The sequence below is a fragment of the Salmo trutta genome, chromosome 9, assembly GCF_901001165.1.
Source record: "Salmo trutta chromosome 9, fSalTru1.1, whole genome shotgun sequence".
NCBI lineage: Eukaryota > Metazoa > Chordata > Actinopteri > Salmoniformes > Salmonidae > Salmo > Salmo trutta.
In genome coordinates, this window is record NC_042965.1 from 21,789,970 (window position 1) to 21,811,812 (window position 21,843).

Here is a 21,843-nt window from a genome sequence, read left to right on the forward strand (position 1 = left end):
GATACGACCCCTCTGTTACCTTGCCAACTAAGGAACTGGCAGTGGATCAAAACATTGTGAGGCAAAGGGTGGGGGGTCGCAATCTTTTGAAACTTAAAAACACGCTATTAAGTGTCTATAATCAGCACAATTGCTTTCATTGCGTATTATTAATATTTTTTAAATTACATAGTTATGTTTCAGTGATATATTGGGGGGGACAAATCATATTTTTCCAAGGATGGGGGGGGGTCGTGTCCCCCCCGGGATTTCCGCCCCTGCACAGGAGATGTTTAACAAGGTGTCCTGAAGACACCTAGTAAAAAACTGCGACATAGTGGTAGTAATGTTATATCGTCGATAACAACTAGACTGACTTTCATCTAAAGTATGCGCCACCAGAAATTGCCACACCGGTAGGAAGTGTGCTTTGAACTTTCGGTCATGGAATGTGCATAAGGGCTATTTACCTGATTCAGTTTATCAGTTGGCGTGAAAACCTACAGGTTGGTAGCTCTCCAGGAACAGGGTTGGAGAGCCCTGCGCTAGAGTCTAATCTCGCCATGTCATTTAAGATTGCATGAAGCGCATCATCTGGAATTTTAACCATGACAATGACCTTCACACTAACGGTACTCCCATCACCATGCATCACCCAGGTCGTAAATTAAAACATGGACCTGGAATTGCGTAAAAGAAGGAGATCGATTAACCTACGATCTTGGCCACCTTTAACAAAACTGTATACACTAATCTGCATACAACCAACCACCTTTTGTGAATAAATAGCCAATAAACCCCTTTGGAAAATAACTATATTTAATATACAGTATGTATACTGAAACAATAAGGACCTCTCCATAAATGTACATTATCAAAAATAAAGTCTCAGAAAATATAGGCCAATCAAAAATAAATTAGAATAGAGCGAAGTCATGACCACGGCACATTTGTAACAAACACAAAAAACAGAACAGCTACGACCAAAAGATTTGCTCTCCAGCCTAATGGTCAAAGGTGGGGGGGTTACAGTTAAGGCCTGGTGCGGCTCAGAGAGGGGTCCAGGTTGTATCAGCTAGGTCCTTTGGAGCAGGTTGACAGCCAATGCCAGTCCAATAGAGGAGCTATGAGGTCAGATCCATTTCTACCATCTACCATTCTGTAAGTCAATCTATTCCCCACAGAGGGGACGGCTTGGCTGTGTGAAGTCACTCGGATCCTGGCTTACAGTCCCTCAGGATGAGGGTCCACAGTAGTCCTCTGCTACTAGCATGCTTTACATACAGGGAGAGGGTTGGCCAGAGGGTAAACAGAGGCTTCTTGGTCCTCCTCACCCGTTTGTCAACTCCCTTCTCCTCCTTTAGCGTTTGTTCCGCCGTTTATCCATTTCCTTTCGAAGCCGGGCCTGCAGTGCCATCCTCATGGTGGAGTCCAGAACATTCTCCTCCGCTACGCGCTCCACCACCCTCTCTGGCTTATCCTCCTAAGAGACAGATGGAGCACAGGGGTCATGACGAGGACACATTGTACTGTATGCAACAAAATGAGGACCACCATAAAAATATTTAAGTGATAATGCCAGAGAAGCCAGTGTTTGGAGGATATATTTGCATGGACATTAGGCCCAAGATGAAGTCAGGACACTGTTGTTCAGAGGAGCTAGTCAACAACACAGCTAACACAATCACTTCAAACTGATGCTGGAAAGACTACAAACTAGCTGCACTTCTTTTAGTTGTACTTTTTTAATTTCACACACACAGTGATTCATGATTTACACTGGCTGAGAAAGGCTGCTTGCCTGTCTGTCTCGTCACGTTCATTACTATGGGGCAGCTGGAGATTGAATTTGAATATTGAAACATAGTTGCAAATGTCAGTGAGACAGCAAGGTTTATACAAATCTCCGCTGTTGAAAACTAAATGTTCATCTAAAGGAAATGTGAGAAAGTCTAGATGTTTTTTTCTAGTGGAGATCAAGTTTATAAATTGTCAGCTGGGTTGATGAGAGTGGATTGCGCAGTCAGATGGAACAGAGTAAATAGGCATTTTAACATCATAGATTTAGCACGTGGTAACTTGTGGACTAGACATCGGCTGGAATGCGGTTTTAACCAAACAGCATTTAGGATTAGACCCACCCGTATAAACATACAGACACTTGAAAGTGTGAAAACTCTGCTAAAGGTGTTGAAACTACACTATGTGTACAAAAGTATGTGGACACCCCTTCAAATTAGTGGATTTGGCTATTTCAACCACACCCATTGCTGACAGGTGTATAAAATTTGAACACCCTGCCATGCAATCTCCATAGACAAACATTGGCAGTAGAATTGCCTGTACTGAAGAGCTCAGTGACATTCAACGTGGCACCGTCATAGGATGCCACCTTTCCAATAAGCCAGTTCGTCAAATTTCTGCCCTGGTCAACTGTAAGTGCTGTTATTGTGAAGTGGAAAAGTCTAGGAGTAACGTCTCAGCCGTGAAGTGGTAGGCCACACAAGCTCACAGAATGGGACCGCCGAGTGCTGAAGCTCGTAAAAAATATTTTGTCCTCAGTTGCAACACTCACTATCGAGTTCCAAACTTCCTCTGGAAGCAACATCAGCACAAGAACTGTTCATCGGGAGCTTCATGAAATGGATTTCCATGGCCGAGTAGCCGCACAAGCCCAAGATCACCATGCACAATACCAAGCGTCAGCTGGAGTGGTGTAAAGCTCGCCGCCATTGGACTCTGGAGCAGTGGAAATGCGTTCTCTGGAGTGGTGAATCACGCTTCACCATCTTGCAGTCCGACAGACAAATCTGGATTTGGCAGATGTCAGGAGAACGCTACCTGCACAAATGCATAGTGCTAACTGTAAAGTTTAGTGGAGCAGGAATAATGTTCTTGGACTGTTTTTCATGGTTTGGGCCAGGCCCCTTAGTTCCAGCGAAGGGAAATCTTATCGCTACAGCATACAATGACTTTCTAGACAACTCTATGGTAACAGTTTGGGGAAGGCCCTTTCCTGTTTCAGCATGACAATGCCCCCATACACAGAAATGGTTTGTCGAGAACTTGCCTGGCCTGCACAGAGCCCTGAACTCAACCCCGTTGAACACCTTTGGGATGAATTGGATCACCAACCTAATCGCCCAACATCAGTGCCCGACCTCACTAATGCTCTTCTGGCTGAATGGAAGCAAGTCCCCGCAGCAATTTTCCAACATCTAGTGGAAAGCCTTCCCAGAAGAGTGGGGGCTGTTATAGCAGCAAAGGGAGGACCAACTCCATATCAATGCCCATGATTTTGGAATGAGATGGTCGACGAGCAGGTGTCCATATACATTTGGCCATGCAGTGTATGAACATGACCAATAAACTTGATTTGATAGACAGACCTTGAGTACGATGTAGGAGGTGACATGGCCAGAGTCAGCCTGGTAGTCCAGCCAGAAGAGCTCAGTTCCATGGGTCTCTGGCTCTGTACTGGACCCACTCTCATTCCACTCCTCAGTCTCTGCACCCACTCCTGGCTGAGATCCATCTGGAGACGCATATACATACATAAATCACCACTTTCCAGAGCCTTCCATCAAATTGACAGAAGAGTTCATATTATCAGCAGTGTTTTCTTACTTCCACGTCGAGGATGGTACACTTGGATGTCTGGTCGTCGGGGGTGTCGGGAGGTAGTGGTGTGCCTGGGCCTCTGATGCTCATTGGCCTGCTTCACCTGCTTATCATAGTCATCTCTGCAAGACATCAAACAAGTCTGTGTAAAGAATCTATCAAAACATTTAGAGAGCATCTTGACTGGCTGCATCACCGCTTGATATGGTAACTGCTTGGTATCCGACCGCAAGGCACTACATACAGAGGGTAGTGCGTACGGCCCAGTACATCACTGGGGCCGAGCTCCCTGCCATCCAGGACTTCTACATCAGGTGTTGTCTGAGGAAGGCTCTAAAAATGGTCTAAGACTCCTGCCACCCAAGTCATAGACAAGCAATACGCACATAATCCAAAAAGTTGAAATAAATTAATATCATAATGAGCAGTCCGATATTTCTTTATTTTACTTTTTGGATTGTGTGTGTATTGTTTGTATTGCAAGGCATTATTACTGCACTGTTGGAGCTATAAACACAAGCATTATGCTGCACCTGCAATAGCAACTGCAAATCTGTGTATGCGACAAATAAACGTTGATATATAAATGGCACAGATCCAAAGATGAGTCCTCTATCTATCTCTATGGCTTGCTGTTAACATGCGTATCTGCCCGCTCATTGGCTAGAATGGTCCCACCTGATCGCGCCTGCCTTCCATCTTTGGGATATGCATTTAGAGCGGTCACATGCATATATTGTCAATAGAATAGACAGTCTTTAGTTATAGTTAGTGGTTCATTGGGACGTCCCTATCCCTTTGACGAGCGGAAAGTCTCTGTTATACGTTGTGCGCATGCGTATAAGTGGTTGGCGTAATAGCGATTAATTTCAATATTATGTAGAAAACACTCGAAATTGAACATCTGCACGCTCTCAGAATTAATTACATTGATAAAATATACACTCCACATGTTAGCTCAGATTAACAAAGTTTAGTGATTCACCTGGCAATCTGGTTCCTTCGAATGTGGTGTAAGAAACCGTGGCTCATGTCCAAACGACCCGTGCGTTTATATTTGAGCTCTTGTTCTTCTTCATCCCGCAAAATCTCCATCGTGATTGACAATTGATTTAATATTTCTTTATATGCACAACACCACAACAACAATCTGCATCGTAACGTTAATCAAGCTTTTAAAGTGTGCTGCTGTCCAACGTGAATTGCACACGGAGTTACGAGCTTGTTCATAGTCTATTTTTAATATCACGTTTCTACCCCGCCAATGATAATTTTCTCACATTTTGAATCATCATTAATTATTTTATTTAAATTGTATAATAACCTGTGTGTGAAAGCTGCGTTAATTTAGAGGCCCACGTAAAAATGGCCAACATTATTCAATCTCAACCGTTCGGTTTTCGCCAGAGTAAACGTGATAACTCGGGGTACACTCTGGTTGGCCATATTGTAGCCTGGCGTTTGCGGTGTTTTGGCGAGCTTGCTAGTTAGCAAAATAAACTCACCAGTGGCTTTAGCTAGTTAACTATACATTTTATCTATACACAACAAAGATTAACGCTATGGTGTCTGTAAAACGGGAGCGAGAAATTGACTTGGAAGACGATGAAGGTAGCTAGTCAACATATTTTAAAACGTGTATAAGCGAAGTCTTGCTAACGTTCGATATTAACGCGCTACTATAACTAGCGGACGTTGGCGTTTATTTCTAAACGTGTAGCTAGCTAGGTTAGCTGCTAAGTTAGCCTAAATCACATTGTTGGTAGCGAGCTCTAGCTGGCTAATTATTGTTAGCTAGCTAAGATCCCATTCAAGCATCAAACGTGTTTTTCCTAGCTACGTTATTGTTTGCCGCCAGAGCAGATGTTTCCTGTAAAAAGAACGATCTGGTGTTAGCTAACGTTACCTAGCTAGATACGATTGTTGTCATTGTTAGTTAACATTTAGTTACACTTAATTATTTGTTGAAATTGTTCTTTGTCTTACACAGTACCTGTGAAAATTGGCCGTTCGTCCGAGGACCGCAGAAGTCGCCATTGTCCCTACCTCGACACAATCAATAGGTAACGTCAGCTGGCCTTAACATGGAAGATGCACAAGATAAGGCATTTGTTGAATGTGTACTCTTTGTGTAAATCACCTCTAACACACACATTTGTCTTCAGGAGTGTACTGGACTTCGATTTTGAGAAGCTATGCTCCATTTCCCTCTCCCACATCAATGTATATGCCTGTCTCATCTGTGGGAAATACTTCCAAGGTAAAGTATCCAATATTTCAGATTAACGTTGTCCGTCCCCCCCCCCCCCCCTCTCTACCTGAGAAGTGTTCAGAAATGATTTGACCTAGGCCGAAACCAATACATGTATCTTCCAGGTAGAGGTCTGAAGTCCCATGCCTACACTCACAGTGTGCAGTTCACCCACCATGTGTTCCTCAATCTGCACACCCTCAAGTTCTACTGTCTGCCAGATAACTATGAGATCATTGACTCATCGTTGGAAGACATCACGGTGAGTCCACTGAGAATGGTGTGCACACATTAACTCTGTAATAAGAAAGAACATGTCAGATGCATCAATTCAAAAAGGCACTGATTGAATGGTGCTAAACTAATAGTTCTGAATTTTAACTTTTTTTAACAGTTCTTGTTCAGTCATGGTTTATACAATCATCCAGTGGTATGTGTCTAAAGTTATATAGTGGTGTTAATGTATTTTTCTTTGTGTTTTAGTATGTACTGAAGCCCACGTTCACCAGACAGCACATCTCTGGATTGGATAAGCAGGGAAAGCTGTATCGAGCCTATGATGGCACCACCTATCTGCCTGGCATCGTAGGGCTCAACAACATCAAGGCTAATGACTACGCTAATGTGGTGCTGCAGGTAAGACTGTTATCCAACACAGAGTATCCACTGGTGAATCTGACATCTCACCATTCACATACTGCTAAACATTTTCCTGTGTGATGATCATTCATGTTGATTATGGTGAACTGTCTTTATCCTTTCAGGCCCTGTCCAATGTGCCCCCACTGCGGAACTACTTTTTGGAAGAGGAGAATTACTGCGGCATCCGTAGGCCGCCGGGTGACATCATGTTCCTGCTCGTGCAGCGATTCGGTGAGCTGATGCGCAAGCTGTGGAACCCACGGAACTTCAAGGCCCATGTGTCGCCCCACGAGATGTTGCAGGCCGTAGTGCTGTGCAGCAAGAAGAACTTCCAGATCACCAAGCAAGGTAGGATTTTATTATAACACATTCAGTGAGACACAGAGCCTCGATTCTCAAGAGAAAATTATTTTTTGTACAGTCAGATGTATGTTTTGGTATGTGTTGCACGTTATGTTGTGAATAAGCTACGCTGCTGATTGGTCTCTGTCCTTCAGGGGATGCTGTGGACTTCCTGTCATGGTTCATGAACGCTCTGCATGGCGCACTGGGAGGAACCAAGAAGAAACCCTGTGAGTGTCAGTGGGCGGTGGAGGGAATGATGTTGGGGAAGGAGGATATGACCTAAACTGTTTTCATTGTCTTTGTCATTCAGTGTTTTCTGCCTCATTATACAACCTGTGAGATTAACAAAGATATTTCCCACTTCTTTCCCCCCTCTCTCCTATTGCCATTATAGCAAGCCTTACCAAAGTGTTCCAGGGTTCCATGCGTATCTTCTCCAAGAAGCTTCCTCACCCAGATTTGGTAAGTGGCTTATTGTCAACCTTTTGTTAAAGACTTCAACATTGTATCAAAGTTTAAATCCTTACTTGTGAATTCGTGACTCTTCAATATGATTACATATTTGAACTGTTAAATTGTCCACGTTACATGCCGTTCTCTCTCTCTCTCTCCAGCCACCAGAAGAGAAGGTGGCTCTGCTTCTGAAGGAGGAGTACCAGGAGGAGATGTCTGACACCACCTTCCTCTTCTTGACCCTTGACCTCCCCACAGCCCCGCTGTACAAGGATGAGAAGGAGCAGCTCATCATCCCACAGGTCCCCCTCTTCAACATCCTGGCCAAGTTCAATGGCAACACAGAGAAGGTACTGCCCTCAAACTCACACTTAAACTTGCTCAGATGAACAGCACTCCTATCTCCATGCCAACCATCTCGCCCACCAAGTGAGATGAAAACTAGCCTCGGAAGCCTAGGTTTCTCACATTATTTTTTTTCCGAAAGCCTGGGGATATTTTCCTCAGGAAGATGACAAAAAGGGGTGGAATACGGTGGTCAAGATGTAAACTAGTGATGCGTTGCCACTTATCAAGCCAATCAAATATTTAGCATGGGTGGATTTACAAACAGATGTTGTTTCTGAAAAGATTTCAGACTAGCAGCAAGCTAGCTAGCATAAGATACAAAAGTAACGCTGCTAGTGCTCCCATTCAAATGCAAAATCTTCCAAAAGCAGCGTCAACGAGACAAGATTTAGAATGTTGGCCTGTGAGACTTCAGCTTCTGTTTGAAAGAGATTATCACCTCTTGATTTTTATCACCTCTTCATCCTTTCCTCTGAACCCTCCTGTTTGCTTTTAGGAGTATAAAACATACAAAGAGAATTTCCTGAAGAGGTTCCAGTTGCTCAAGCTGCCCCCCTATCTCATCTTCTGCATTAAGAGGTTCACCAAGAACAACTTCTTTGTGGAGAAGAACCCCACCATTGTCAACTTCCCCATCACGTAAGTGACTGTTGCATACTTTCCCCATATACTCAGTTGTAATTTTGCATTGTGCTCAGCCTTATGATTCTGTGTGTATTTTTGACTGACCCCTTGCATTTGCTCCTTGATCAGGAACGTAGACCTTCGTGAGTACCTGACAGAGGAAGCACAGGTCACAGAAAAGAACACAACCTATGACCTGGTGGCCAATGTGGTGCATGATGGGAAGCCCACTGAGGGGGCATACAGAATACATGTCCTGCATCATGTAAGTGACAGCTGCGTGTTTTAGGTTTTTTTTCGGTGAACTCTATAGGTGCAAATTTGCAAAGCTTTAGATGTGCAAAATTTCTTGATATTGTGAAAGAAAATACTCATCCTGTTCAGTTATTGGTGCTAATGTGTGCCTATCTTTGTCGCTGAAGGGCACTGGGAAGTGGTACGAGCTCCAGGACCTGCAGGTGACAGATATCCTGCCCCAGATGATCACACTGTCAGAGGCCTACATTCAGGTAAGTTCTATTGTCACATTGATCACTGATTATACAAGATGCTGTTCTCTAACTTACCTGTTTATGTCTAGATAAGTTACTGACTCACACTAACTGTCAATTGTGTTGATGTGTGGGTTCTGTGTTCCAGATTTGGAAAAGAAGAGAGAGCGAAGATGACACGACTAACCACACTGGGGCGTGAATGAGGCATTTAATGAGCATTGATCATATTTAAAGATTGATTGTACAGGAAAGAGCTGTCACTCGCTGGCTAGTGGTCTGACAGTATCCAGTGGAATTGGATACTGTCCAAGATGACCTCAGGGTAAGCCCCCACCACATGAGGACCAGGACATTTTATTTGAGGATTTTGGCTATAGCGAAAACAATGTTTACTATTTTTTTGTTCTTCACTTACATTTTTAACTGTAAATGGTAGATTAAACCCGTTTTGGCTTTTCTGTTTTCAGTCATTAATATTATTTGAGATTTTGCACAATTTTACATTTGTTGATTTATTAGTCTTAGCCATAGTTGGGTCTTTTATTTGTGAAACAAGGAAGTAAAAACAATAAATACAATTCCAACATTTTGAATAAGACATGACCAAATAGTGAAGGTTACAAAAATATGTTCATATTGTAAGCAGTACATTATAGGATGCATGTACTTATGTATACACATACTTCGGTCTCACACATGAATATTACTTGGATCATAAAAATGTTGTGTATATATATTAAACTAAGGCAATGCATTGACATATTACTGGTTTAAAGGATTTCTCCATCAAAAGGAGGTGTATATGTTCACTCAAATATATTTCTTCAAGACACTTCGCCACTTTATTTACTGTACCATATTTGTTTTCCCTGATTATGACTGATTTTATATGAATAACTTTATTGCAGATAATGGAAAAGTCACAATTAATTTCTAATGTAAATGAGGTATTATACTTGTGGATATATCTGCTTAAAAAGGTCCACAATTATTTTAACTCGAATCATTTACAGTATGTTTGAATGAATTACTTACTGTACTCGTAATGGCCCACACAGTGAAAATCAAACCTGACATCAAATCATCTCAGTGCTACATCATTAGCCTACCACAAGTACAAATCTAATGAAGGAAATGTACAGACATGTTTCACAAATTGCTCAACAGTGCAATATAAGACCTGTTAAATGTACAGAAAAAAATTCAGGCAACAGTGCAGTCATTAACAAGTGACATTCTTAAACACACTTAGTGTAACAGTGTAGGTTCCGTCCCTCTCTTCGCCCCAACCCGGGCTCGAACCAGGGACCCTTGCACACATCAACAACTGACACCCCACGAAGCATCGTTACCCATCGTGCCACAAAAGCCACGGCCCTTGCAACGCAATGGGAAACCCTACTTCAAGTCTCAGAGCGAGTGACGTCACTGATTGAAATGCTATTAGCGCGCACCACCGCTAACTAACTAGCCATTTCACATCGGTTACATTAGCAGTTAATAAATGCAGGTAATTCATCATAGCTTCATCCATGAAGGGAGATCTCTTGGTGTGGTTTTCAGATCTAGTTTACTTACGCCACACTCCTGAGAGGTTTTCACATCCCTGCAGACGTAAATGGGTCCCCAGGAACACTGGTTCTTCCTCAGAAGATGCTGCTCTTTCACAACAACACACACATCAGCTCTCTGGAGGACACAGTGACAAATAGCTGATATACTGACTAAAAGAAGACTCAGTCACTCTACACACAATCACACCACTGTTGTCACTGGGACAGTCAATCTACAAGAGTATTGGTCTGGGGATTATAGATGGTGAGGTTAGGAATGTCGTACAGTGGAGGACCTCTCCTATGGCTGGGATGCGAATGGTTTAATTACCTCACATGCATCCATTTGGCTTCCCAGAACCTTCTGGGGCCATAGAGTTGGGTGAACATTTCACACTGGAAAGAACACAAAGACGGGCAAAATGAAACTGACGTAACTGCTACTCGCTGTTTATTATCTATGCATAGTCACTTTACCCCTAACTAGATGTGCATTCGGAAAGTATTCAGACCCCTTCACATCTCGCTACGTTACGGCCTTATTCGAAAATCAACTCTTTACATACTTTGCATTCGGAAAGTTTTCAGACCCCTTCCTTTTTCCACATTTTGTTGCGTTACACCCTTATTCTAAAATTGATTAAATAATCAATCTACACACACTACCCCATAATGACAAAGCAAAAACAGTTTTTTTGAAATTTGTGCAAATTTATTTAAAAAGAAAAAATGGAAATCACATTTACATAAGTATTCAGACCCTTTACTTAGTACTTTGTTGAAGAACCTTTGGCAGTGATTACAGCCTCGAGTCTTTGGTATGATGCTACAAGCTTGGCACACCTGTATTTGGGAAGTTTCTCCCATTCTTCTCTGCAGATCCTCTTAAGCTTTAAAGAAAAAACTGAAACCTTATTTACATAAGTATTCAGACCCTTTGCTATGAGACTCGAAATTGAGCTCAGGTACATCCTGTTTCCATTGATCATCCTTGAGATGTTTCTACAACTTGATTGAAGTCCACCTGTGGTAAATTCAATTGATTGAACATAATTTGTAAAGGCACACACACCTGTCTATATAAGGTCTCACAGTTGACAGTGTATATCAGAGGACAAAGGAAGATGGTGGAAGTGGATACTGAGTTCGAATTAAGCGGCGCGTCCAGCAAATTTGGTGAAGACAAATGTAATGAATGGACAACAGTAGTATTTGAAAGCTGGAACAAAAAGGAAATTGTCTAAAATTGGAGTGGATGATATGTGTGTAAATGATAATGAATCACTTCTTGTTGAGATGTGTTTGTTTGAGTAAGGCTGCATATGGAAAACTCGTTTGAGGTGTTAAATGGTGAAGTATGCGCTTGGAAAAGTGGAGTCTGTCAGAGTGATCAGGATTTTTAAGGATCTTATTTTGATTAATTGTATTTCTGAAGAGCAGAGGAAGATTGCAGTGGGCCTCAAAAGAATCCGGACAACAATTTTTTATTTTTTTTACTTGGTGTAGAGCACCTGTCAAAGGAGTGGTGATGGATGTTCAGGCTGAATACCTGAAGAGAATTCCTGGTGTGGTTGGTGCCCGGCGTCTGACCCTGATGGGTGAATGATGGAAAAGAAGAAAGTCTGTCGGTCATGTTGTTTTTTTAATAAAGAGCAAATGCCTACACGTGAAGCTTGGTTATGTAAGATGTGCCGTAAGAGCTTCCGTACCCAAACCACTGGAGTGTAAGAATTGTAAAGGATTTGGCCATGTTCCAAGTGTGTGCAGGCGAACAGAGTATACTGTAGAAGGACGACGGTGTGGCATTTGTAGTGGGGATAATGTTCCTGGAGTGACCTGTACGGGTGAAGGAAATTGAGGTGGCAAAAAGTTAGTGGTCAATCGAATCTCCTATGTGGAGGCGATTAAAGAATTAAGAAAACGAGTGATGCTAGTGAAGATATAGTAGTGGATACACCACAGCCTGTAGTAAAAGTTTTCTGCCAGACAAAAGATCACCTTTTTAACACTCAGGATGATTTTGTTGCATTCTTTGCCACAGTTATAAACTGAACAGCAAGTCTCAAAGAAGTCGAAGAAACTGGGCATTATTGTGGTTAATGGGACTCAAGGATTTTACATTTGAAGACTTGCAAGGGGTACTGGCGCTGGAAGACCCGCCCTCCCAGGTTCCCCTGTGTAGGGATCAGATCATTTTATTTTTTAACAGAAAAGTTGTTTTGATTTATTTTATTTTGGGGGGGGGGGAATCCTGTTTACGTACCGCATAGTAGCTGGCAGGATGCACATTACATTATGTGATCGGCAATATACCATAGAAGAAGTGCATACAAACATCTCTGCAGCACTCCACCTATCAGGCCTTTATGGTAGAGTGACCAGACGGAAGCCACTCTTCAGTAAAAGGCTCATGATAGCCCGCTTGGAGTTTGCCAAAAGGCACGTAAAGAGCTCAGACCATGAGAAACAACATTCTTTGGTCTGCTGTAACCAAGATTGAACTCTTTGGGCTGAATGTTAAGCGTCACGTCTGGAGGAAACCTGGCACCATTCCTATGGTGAAGCATGGTGTTAGCGTCATCATGCTGTGGGGATGTTTTTCAGCGGCAGGGACTGGGAGACTAGTCAGGATTGAGGGCAAGATGAACGGAGGAAAGTACAGAGAGATCCTTGATGAATACCTGCTCCAGAGCGCTCAGAACCTCAGACTGGGATGAAGGTTCACCTTCCAACAGGACAACGACCCTAAGCATACAGCCAAGACAACGCAGGAGTGGCTTAGGGACAAGTCTCTGAATGTCCCTGAGTGGCCCCAGCCAGAGCCCGGACTTGAACATGATCTAACATCTCTGGGGAGACCTGAAAATAGCTGTGCAGCGACAGTCCCTATCCAACCTGACAGAGCTTGAGAGGGTCTGCAGAGAAGAATGGGAGAAACTCCCCAAATACAGGTGTGCCAAGCTTGTGTGTCATACCCAAGAAGACTCGAGGCTGTAATCACTGCCGAAGTTGCTTCAACAAAGTACTGAGTAAAGGGTCTGAGTACTTATGTAAATGTGATGTTTTTTTAATTTTTATACATTTGCAAAAATTCTAAAAACCTGTTTTTGCTTTGTTATTATAGGGTATTGTGTGTGTAGATTGATAAGAAAAAAAACTATTTTAATACATTTTAGAATAAGGCTGTAAAGTAACAATGTGGAAAAAGTCAAGGGGTCTGAATACTTTCCAAATGCACTGTATTACCTCAATTACCTTGACTAACCTGTATCCCCGCATATTGACTCGGTATCGGTACCCCCTCATTGTTATTTTATTGTTATTTTTTTCAACTTTATTTAGTAAATATTTTTCTGAAAATGGCATTGTTTGTTAAAATCCTCTTAAGGATCTGTTCCTTTTTTTCAATTTTTGCCTAAAATGACTAACTGCCAGTAGCTCAGGACCTGAAGCAAGGATATGCATATTATTGATACCATTTGAAAGGAAACATTTTGAAGTTTGAGGAAATGTGAAATTAATGTAGGAGAATATAACACATTAGATCTGGTAAAAGATCATAAAAAAATATGTTTTTTTATTTTTTTTATCATCTTTGAAATGCAAGAGAAATGCCATTATGTAATATTGCAGTTTAGACACAATCTACATTTTGGTCACAAGATGGCAGCAGTGTGTGTGCAAAGTTTCAGATTGATGCAGGGAAGTATTGCAATAAAGGACAATATTTTGTATCAAGTCTGCCAAATGTGCCGAATTGGTCAATTGATACATTTTAAAGTACTTAATTATAGAGAACATACACAAATGATACGGTAATACAAAATGTAAGTTTACCCACTCCCAGGAATGTCATACATTAGCTTATACACTAACTTTCACACATCTAGATGGCGGGCTGGGTGGGTATGGAGCCAGAGACAGCAGGGTTCAAACTGTAGAACCCAGTTCCTACATTTGAATATAAAAATTGATTTTATCAAACAACTTTGCTACATTTGATTTCTGGGACCCTCAGAATGACAAATCGGAGCAAGATTGCTGAATGTAAGTACATTATTTACCTTCACAGGTGAATGTATCAAACCAGTTTATGTGATAAAACTTTTTTGTCCCTGTGCACTCTCCTCAAACAATAGCATGGTATTTTTTTCACTGTAATAGCTACTGTAAATTGGGCAGTGCAGTTAGATGAAGAATTGAAGCTTTCTGCCCATATTGTAACGGTCGTCGTACGTAATGGACCAAGGCGCAGCGGGTTGAGTGCTCATCTTAACTTTATTTGAACACGTAACAAACAAAACGATCGAACGAACAGTATTGCAGGCTAACACACAGCGGTGCAACAACAACTTCCCACAAAGGGACAGGTGAAAACAGGCTACCTAAGTATGACTCTCAATTAGCAACAACGATGTACAGCTGTTCCTGATTGAGAGCCATACCAGGCCAACACAAAGAAATACACAACATAGACAGATCCTAGAATACGAAACATAGAACATAACCAAAAACCCCGGAATACTCTAAACAAACACCCCTCTACATAAACACATATACTAACACACCCCGAACCACAAAACAAATACCCCCCTGCCACATCCTGACCAAACTACAATAACAAATAACCCCTTTACTGGTCAGAACGTGACACATATAAGACATGTCGATGTCCTGGTTCTTGTTACTTACAATGTCATGCTAATCACATTAGCTCAACCGTCTAGGTAGAGGGACACCGATCCCGTAGAGGTTAAGGGCTTGTAAGTAATAATTTCACGGTAAGGTCTACTACACCGGTTGTATTCGGTGCATGTGACAAATAACATTTGATTTGATTTGTTTTTCACACAGTTGAATGCTTTTTGTTATTCTGTCTTTTACGGTGACTACAGCATAGATCGCTATGTTTAGGCCTACTCCTGGAACTGGTAGTGGTGACAACTTGTGCAAACTCGAAGACTTCTCATACACTAAATTAACATGTAGGGGCAGACCTTGGGGATGGTGTTGGGGTGCTTCAGGCAGACAGACTGGAGGAAAGAGGAGGTCTGAGATTCAGTGGCGTTGAGACCCAGGTGGAGCCGACATCGTACGGCAGGAATCACAGTCAGAGGAGGAGGGGTGGGGGAGTCAGGGTTACAGAGGGCTACAAGTGAGACAAACAAGCTACAGACCATGGACTGCATAAACAACGAGGAGTGAAGTGAAGAGAGCCGAAAGGAAATTTGTTACCTACCACAGTCTTCTATCAGTATAGACGACACACCACACATATAACTTTATGATTGAGAAGGATAGAGCCCTGGTCTGAACAAATTATCCCACTCACCCATGCTGGGGGTCTCCTGGAACATACACAGGTGCAGCAGGGCACAGATGGAGTAAGGGGCGGCTGACGGCAGCAGGAAGTTAACTATCTTCTTGCCATACTTGTTGATGAAGTCATTGCACTGGTCCTTATAGCTGGCAGGCAGGAGGCCACACACACCTCCCATTAGCTTCACTACGGCATCCTGCAAGGTTCAAGGGGAACAAGGGTGTCCGACAAAAAGTGTTTTTGTCTGTGTGTTAGTGGGTGCAGACGTATGAAAATAAGAATGCATTACCTCAATCTTCTCCGTAGGCAAAATGCTCTCCAGTTTCTTCATGAGATAAATATAGAAGGTACATTGTGGGCTGACCTGCACCTAGAGAGGAGATGACATGGTGACAGAGCGTTCAGTGCAGACAGATAATGAATAACTGACAGCCAAATCATTTAGAACAAGACAAACACATTGACAAACAAACAAAAAGGGCATGAAATGGACTTCTGCTCCTAGACTGTACAAAAGTTCAGCTCTCACTCACCTCTGGGTTGGTGCCTGAGTCAAGGACAGCATTGGACAGGTCCATGTCAGTATTGGTAGGAGAAAACTGTGTAGGTGCTCCCCTCTTTGAGTGGACAGCACACAGTCCCAATACCATACATGTCTCACCTGGCTTCTACAGATATGAAGGATGGAGGAAGAGCGTTAATAAAGGAGAGGAAGACCGGTAAGTTCTTGTATAATCACAAAATCATCGCCCTTGAATGTATCATGAAAGTGAACGTAAAAACATTTTGGATGGTTATGTTGTAGCCCTGTAAAGCAGACTCCGTATGTTTACAGTGCTCAGGAACTCACCAGTATGCCAATGAGGTACTGGAGGGCTTGGGGCAGGTACATCTGAACCTGGGATATACAGTGGCTTTGAGCCACACCGCTGGGGAGGCGCAGACACAGGTCATCCAGGGTGTTGTTGATCCACTCCTAAACAATCAACACAGGTACATATTTCTTAATTATATTATTTTACTTTTAGAAATGTGTGTATTGTTGTAAATTGTTAGATATTACTTCACTGTTGGAGCTAGGAACACAAGCATTTTGCTACACCTGCAATAACATCTGCTAAATATGTGTGTGACCAACACAATTTGATTTGATTTGATTTTGATATACAGTTACACTGTTGATGACTCACTTTGATGAGGGGTGAAATTATCTGTCAATTTGACATCCTTCTAGCAGACTTTGTTTTAAGATCAGAGTTTAACATAATGTAGTCTCTGTTGACTGGTAGTGTAAGGGAGTTTCTGCTAGACATGATATTCTATATTTGCACTGTAAACGGGAACTGAAAGATGGCAGCGGAGAGGTCTGAGACCAGATGGCTTTTTTTTTTAGATGTACATATGTTTCTGGCTACAGAAATGTAATTATAAGTAACACTTTCTGGTCAGGGTGTTATCTGCATCTCTGGCTACAATTTGTTTTAATTGAGCAACATACTTCAGCAGAATCAGAATGGATATTCACCTGGGTGTCTGTGTTGGAGATCATGTCTGTGAATAGCTCAATGATCTGGCTGCAGTCTGAACAGATGTCAGATGTCTGGTAGAAGGACATCAGAGGTGAGAGGTCAGCCATTCACTATAATTTACCATTTCAGGCATAATCTCCTACACCTCTAACTTAACAACCACATGATCTTCAGCTTGTGTACAGTTCAGGCCTGGAAGCTCTGGTGAAAAAAGGGACACCACAACAACCATCTAACTTAAATTGAAAAATGACTTATTGCTAGTGTGTGAAAGCAGAAGTGAAGCAGGCTTGGTGTGTTAATAGAAATATGTGGCCAAGAGTTATCTATAGATGGATGATTTGTGAACAAAGTACTGGGGTGTATCCTCTAGAATAGAGAATACAAGCTATACAATTGGTAACTGTTAAGAGAGGTCTTGGGTATAGTCTCCATAAAACCTGGTCCTGGAAGACTCGTGTTAGATCTGTTGGTGTTTCACGCATACAGTCATTTATATCTTACTGATGACTGCTGTGCGATGTCTAATTTGGCTCTGGTAGGCTCACGGATGACCATGGTCTCACCTGTGAAGATCCCACAGAATAACTCACAGTTTAGTTAGTTACTAAAAACAAAAGTTGTTAACTAGGTCAGGTCTGAACCAGTATCTGTGCATTAGAGACCTCTCTAATGCCCAAAAAGCTCAGATTCAAACTTCCATTCACCAGCTCTGCAAGCATTATAATGTAAAAATACGTTCATTGCTCAACATGGGTGACAGGCAGCCTAGTGGTTAGGATAGTTGGGCCAGTAAATGAAAAGTCGTTGGTTCAAATCCCAGAGTTGACCAGGTGAAAAATCTGCCGATGTTCACTTGAGCAAGGCACTTAACCCTTGTTGCTCCAAGGTCGCTGTCAATAATGGCTGATGTACAGGCATAATCAAAGTGTCACTGGAGTAGTGCACTTGCCACTGTCTTTAGGTTGTCTATATCTACGTTTCCATTCAATTGGTGACAGATTTTCATGCGAATATTCAAAAATCTGCATATAAACAATATGAACATTTCACGCTTTCCTTTAGGAAAATTTGGCACCGGATAACGTGACCGGGAACATTTTAACTTACTGAAAATTTGAGAAATTTAACTCAGATTCGACTTGGCGCAGTCAGCGCCGTCAATAAACGAGGGATATTGGCCAAATGAGCCACATTTATTTGTCCTTAAAAACAGCCTAATAACAAATTACAAAACACTATTCCTTTTGTTTCGATATGTAGCATAAGAAAAACTTTATAGCCTATTTTTGTTATTGGTTTTTAGGCTACTTTCCTACAACAATAATTGTCCACCTCTCGGTTCAGCTGTCGGGTATTTGAGCACCAAATGCATCAAGGCATTGCATGCATAGGCCTATAGGCTTAGGTGTCCACTGTATGATATTAATATTTTAAAACAAATATAGCCTATATAAAGGAAGAGAAGCTTAGGCCTAGCCCCAGGGAGATGGAGAGAGATAGAGATATGCCGGCGGCATGCTACAACACAGCCATCCATTTCTTTATGTATGATGGCTACTGCGTCTGCTATACAGATATAAACTTACAGGAGGTTAATTCGTTCATTTTCTATCAGAATATGTTGTATTATGATGAGCATTATACTGCTAGACTGTAGGAGTAACTCTAGTAGGCCTAAAACATTCTTCCTCACCTCCAGTTCAATTGTCGAAGTCAGTTGGAGCGCCAGTGAGCACTGCCTTCATATCGTAGGCTTGCAGTAGCCAAAGCTTAATAATAGCCACACCAAACCTTCACAACAGTTTCTAAACTTTATTAGGGTAATATCAAAAGTAAGTGAAGCTATTGTTTATAGCGAAAATATGAGCAGGCTATTATATTGTAGCAAACACAGCATTACAGCCAAAGCAAATGGCTCAACATAATTCAATAAAATACTTTCGAACTGATTTAAACATTCACAAAAGTTTTGAATAGGCTATATTGCCGTAATTACCAACAAAGGCCAGCGTCTACCATACCCAACACATGACAGAAATAGGCTAATGTTCTTTATTTTACAACAGAGCTACTTATAACCTATTTTAAGCTAAATAATTAAAAAGACAAATGTTATTTAGCCAATAAAAATATCATAACAGAATTAAACAAAACAGTTTTTGCATATTTTAAAAAACAGGTTTCGATTAATAAATAGGCTTACAACAATAACAATGATATACAATAATAATAATAATAATAATGATTAAACAAATGATTATAAATACATTTAAATTCTAAAATTGCATCCTACCTGAATAGGGAGTTGCACAGTAGCCTGCATATGGCCTTGCCAACATTCTTCTCATCTTAGTCCACTACAATATTAAAACTTAGATTAAATTCCCATTGTAGGCTTCAATATAGGCATACTATTTGTCCTCACGTTTGTTTTACTTCAGTGAAAAAGGCCTCCATCTTCACAATCAACAGTAGCCTAGGCCTAGGTACCTCTCTCTCTCTCCTCAGCAGCAGACCAGCACACACAAGGCGTGAGAGAGAATGGTGCTGAAGCGGGAATTCCGGGTGTAGTCTATGATAGACAGCCTCTCTTGGAAAATTTGGCTGTCTACAATTTTATTTATTGACTTTTCATTTTTTATCCGCCAAAAACTGCAATTACCGGCTAAGGAAAACCCTGGCGCATTTTCTCATTAGAGTTGTGTTTCCATCAAATTTACTTGTTGCCGATACAAGTCCGTGTGTCAATACGTAGTGCACATAAAATACCTTTTGAGGTGAAATTCCTCAAATTAAAAAAAAAAGTTAAATGAGTTTCCATCGCATTTTCAACTCTAGGCCTACTGATGGTTTTGTCACAAAAAGTGTAGCGAATTCTCGAGAGCGAGACACTCGTATGCATTTGCGCTCTAGCCAACCGTTTGCAGATACAGTGCAGGTATAGCCTACTACATGATGAGATTATAAGGACAACAGTGGCGAGATTATTTTTCTTTGTCAAATGGCAGCCAAGCGTCGATGATGTTGTCACCAGAATAAGACCCTCCATATTTATTGAAAGGAGCATCAACCTCATCACTGTGCACTTTCAAGTGATGAACTGTGAAGTTCATCATACTGTAATTTATTTAATCTGTAACCTAATAAACTGCATGCGTTCCCATGATTCCATAAAAAATTTTTTTATCTCACATGTAGGCACTTTACTCGCATAAAAAGTTTGGATGGAAAACTGGTTAATGTCAAGCCATTTTGAGGATGCTGGAATTATATTTTGGATGAACGTGCGCATGGCTACAGTCAATCAATCAATCAATCAATCAATCAATCAATCAATCAATCAATCAATCAATCAATCAAACAATGTATTTATAAAGCCATTTTTACATCAGGAGACTTTTCAAGTAGCCTAATCCGATTAAAACATTGTGGCTGGTTGTGTTTTTCCCACATATAAAACGAAATACATTTCAAAAGTGAAATTATACATATTTAGGCTATATTCATGCGTTAGGTTCTAGGTGCGCGAGTAATAGCCGCTCGGATTGGAGAGGAGGCAGAGTACATGTTAAACTTTCCTGAATAACTGGGACTACCGGTTGCATATGTGGCAACATTATTATAGGACGACCTGGGAGAATGGGCTAGAACTTTGCTCTGACATGTTTAAAAATATATTTTCAATCATAACTCTCGAGTTCCAATATTGAATTGAATGTATTACATGTTAGGCAAACGGAAAAGGCAGACATTTATGTTCCATAATCTGGCATTACCAATTAATGAAAATAGCACGACTGCTCCTAGCGCAGTGTAAACTCATATATTGGTGCAGAATACACCAGGTCTATTTTTGTAACTGGTGAAACAATGCAGCGACAGCCATTCAGTGACAGAGACTCGATGCATTGTCTGACAAGGATTCGCTAAAAAGACTGTCAATATAGAATCATATATTAGCTAGGGTAGTATCTACTTACTGATACAAAAATATGCAATGAAGATCGAAACAATAAATTGTAAAACCGCCATTGTGAGAGAACAGAGAATGATTTACAGTCGGCCCTGAATCAATAAAAGTGACAGTAGGCTATCCAATGGCTATGAGTCCGGAAGCACAGATTGACTCGCAGCCAATCAGAGAGACAGGAAATAATGCATTTAGGCAGAGTTTATTTTTAAGTTAAGGCAGTCAAAAAAAATAACAACACAGTGACATGTTATGCTTGCTGTGTCAAATGACCTTACCAGTTGACATGCTTACAAAAAACGTAAACAGACTTAGGGTACTAAGGGGTAACTAGCCCCCTGGGGTAACTGCCCCCCCCCACCCCCCTGTAATTCACATTAAAACCACAAGATGTCACCAAATTATTTTACCAACACTTTGCCTGGCTGCCACTGCTCTTGCTCAACAAAAAATGTCCTTGGAGATATTTCAACAAAATCATTTTGTGGTAAGTTGATCTATAGTTGATAAAAAAAAATTCTGAGCATACTACTTGCCAATGTCCAGTCTCTAGACAACAAGGTGGACGAAATTAGGGCCTTCCAAAGAGACATCAGAGATTGTAACATTCTCTGTTTCACGGAAACATGGCTCACTTGGGATATGTTGTCAGAGTCGGTACAGCCACCGGGTTTCTTCATGCATCGCGCCGACAGAAACAAACATCTCTCT

General features: G+C 41.4%; 3 protein-coding genes across 3 annotated transcripts; 1 reads left to right on the forward strand and 2 right to left on the reverse strand.

Annotated features, from left to right (window-relative positions):
- Positions 1–780: 780 nt before the first annotated feature.
- Positions 781–4,914, reverse strand: LOC115200180 (UPF0561 protein C2orf68 homolog). Its single transcript, XM_029763001.1, has 4 exons — positions 4,586–4,914; positions 3,607–3,722; positions 3,369–3,514; positions 781–1,462 (listed from the first exon to the last, which is right to left on the reverse strand). Exons 1-4 carry the CDS (start codon positions 4,693–4,695, stop codon positions 1,340–1,342), a joined length of 495 nt encoding a protein of 164 aa, XP_029618861.1. The 5' UTR covers positions 4,696–4,914; the 3' UTR covers positions 781–1,339.
- Positions 4,915–5,044: 130 nt separating this feature from the next.
- Positions 5,045–9,589, forward strand: LOC115200179 (U4/U6.U5 tri-snRNP-associated protein 2-like). The gene is made up of 13 exons (XM_029763000.1): positions 5,045–5,211; positions 5,591–5,663; positions 5,766–5,860; positions 5,977–6,113; positions 6,335–6,487; positions 6,616–6,841; positions 6,991–7,065; positions 7,233–7,300; positions 7,453–7,641; positions 8,136–8,278; positions 8,393–8,528; positions 8,686–8,772; positions 8,903–9,589. The coding sequence occupies exons 1-13, from the start codon at positions 5,163–5,165 to the stop codon at positions 8,954–8,956; spliced, it is 1,485 nt and encodes a 494-aa protein (XP_029618860.1). The 5' UTR covers positions 5,045–5,162; the 3' UTR covers positions 8,957–9,589.
- Positions 9,590–10,642: 1,053 nt separating this feature from the next.
- On the reverse strand, positions 10,643–18,872 carry LOC115199593 (prosaposin-like). The gene is made up of 9 exons (XM_029761923.1): positions 18,856–18,872; positions 17,664–17,725; positions 17,156–17,230; positions 16,481–16,606; positions 16,164–16,298; positions 15,920–16,000; positions 15,643–15,826; positions 15,124–15,361; positions 10,643–10,706 (listed from the first exon to the last, which is right to left on the reverse strand). The coding sequence occupies exons 2-9, from the start codon at positions 17,715–17,717 to the stop codon at positions 10,643–10,645; spliced, it is 957 nt and encodes a 318-aa protein (XP_029617783.1). The 5' UTR covers positions 17,718–17,725; positions 18,856–18,872.
- Between the last annotated feature and the right edge of the window lie 2,971 nt (positions 18,873–21,843).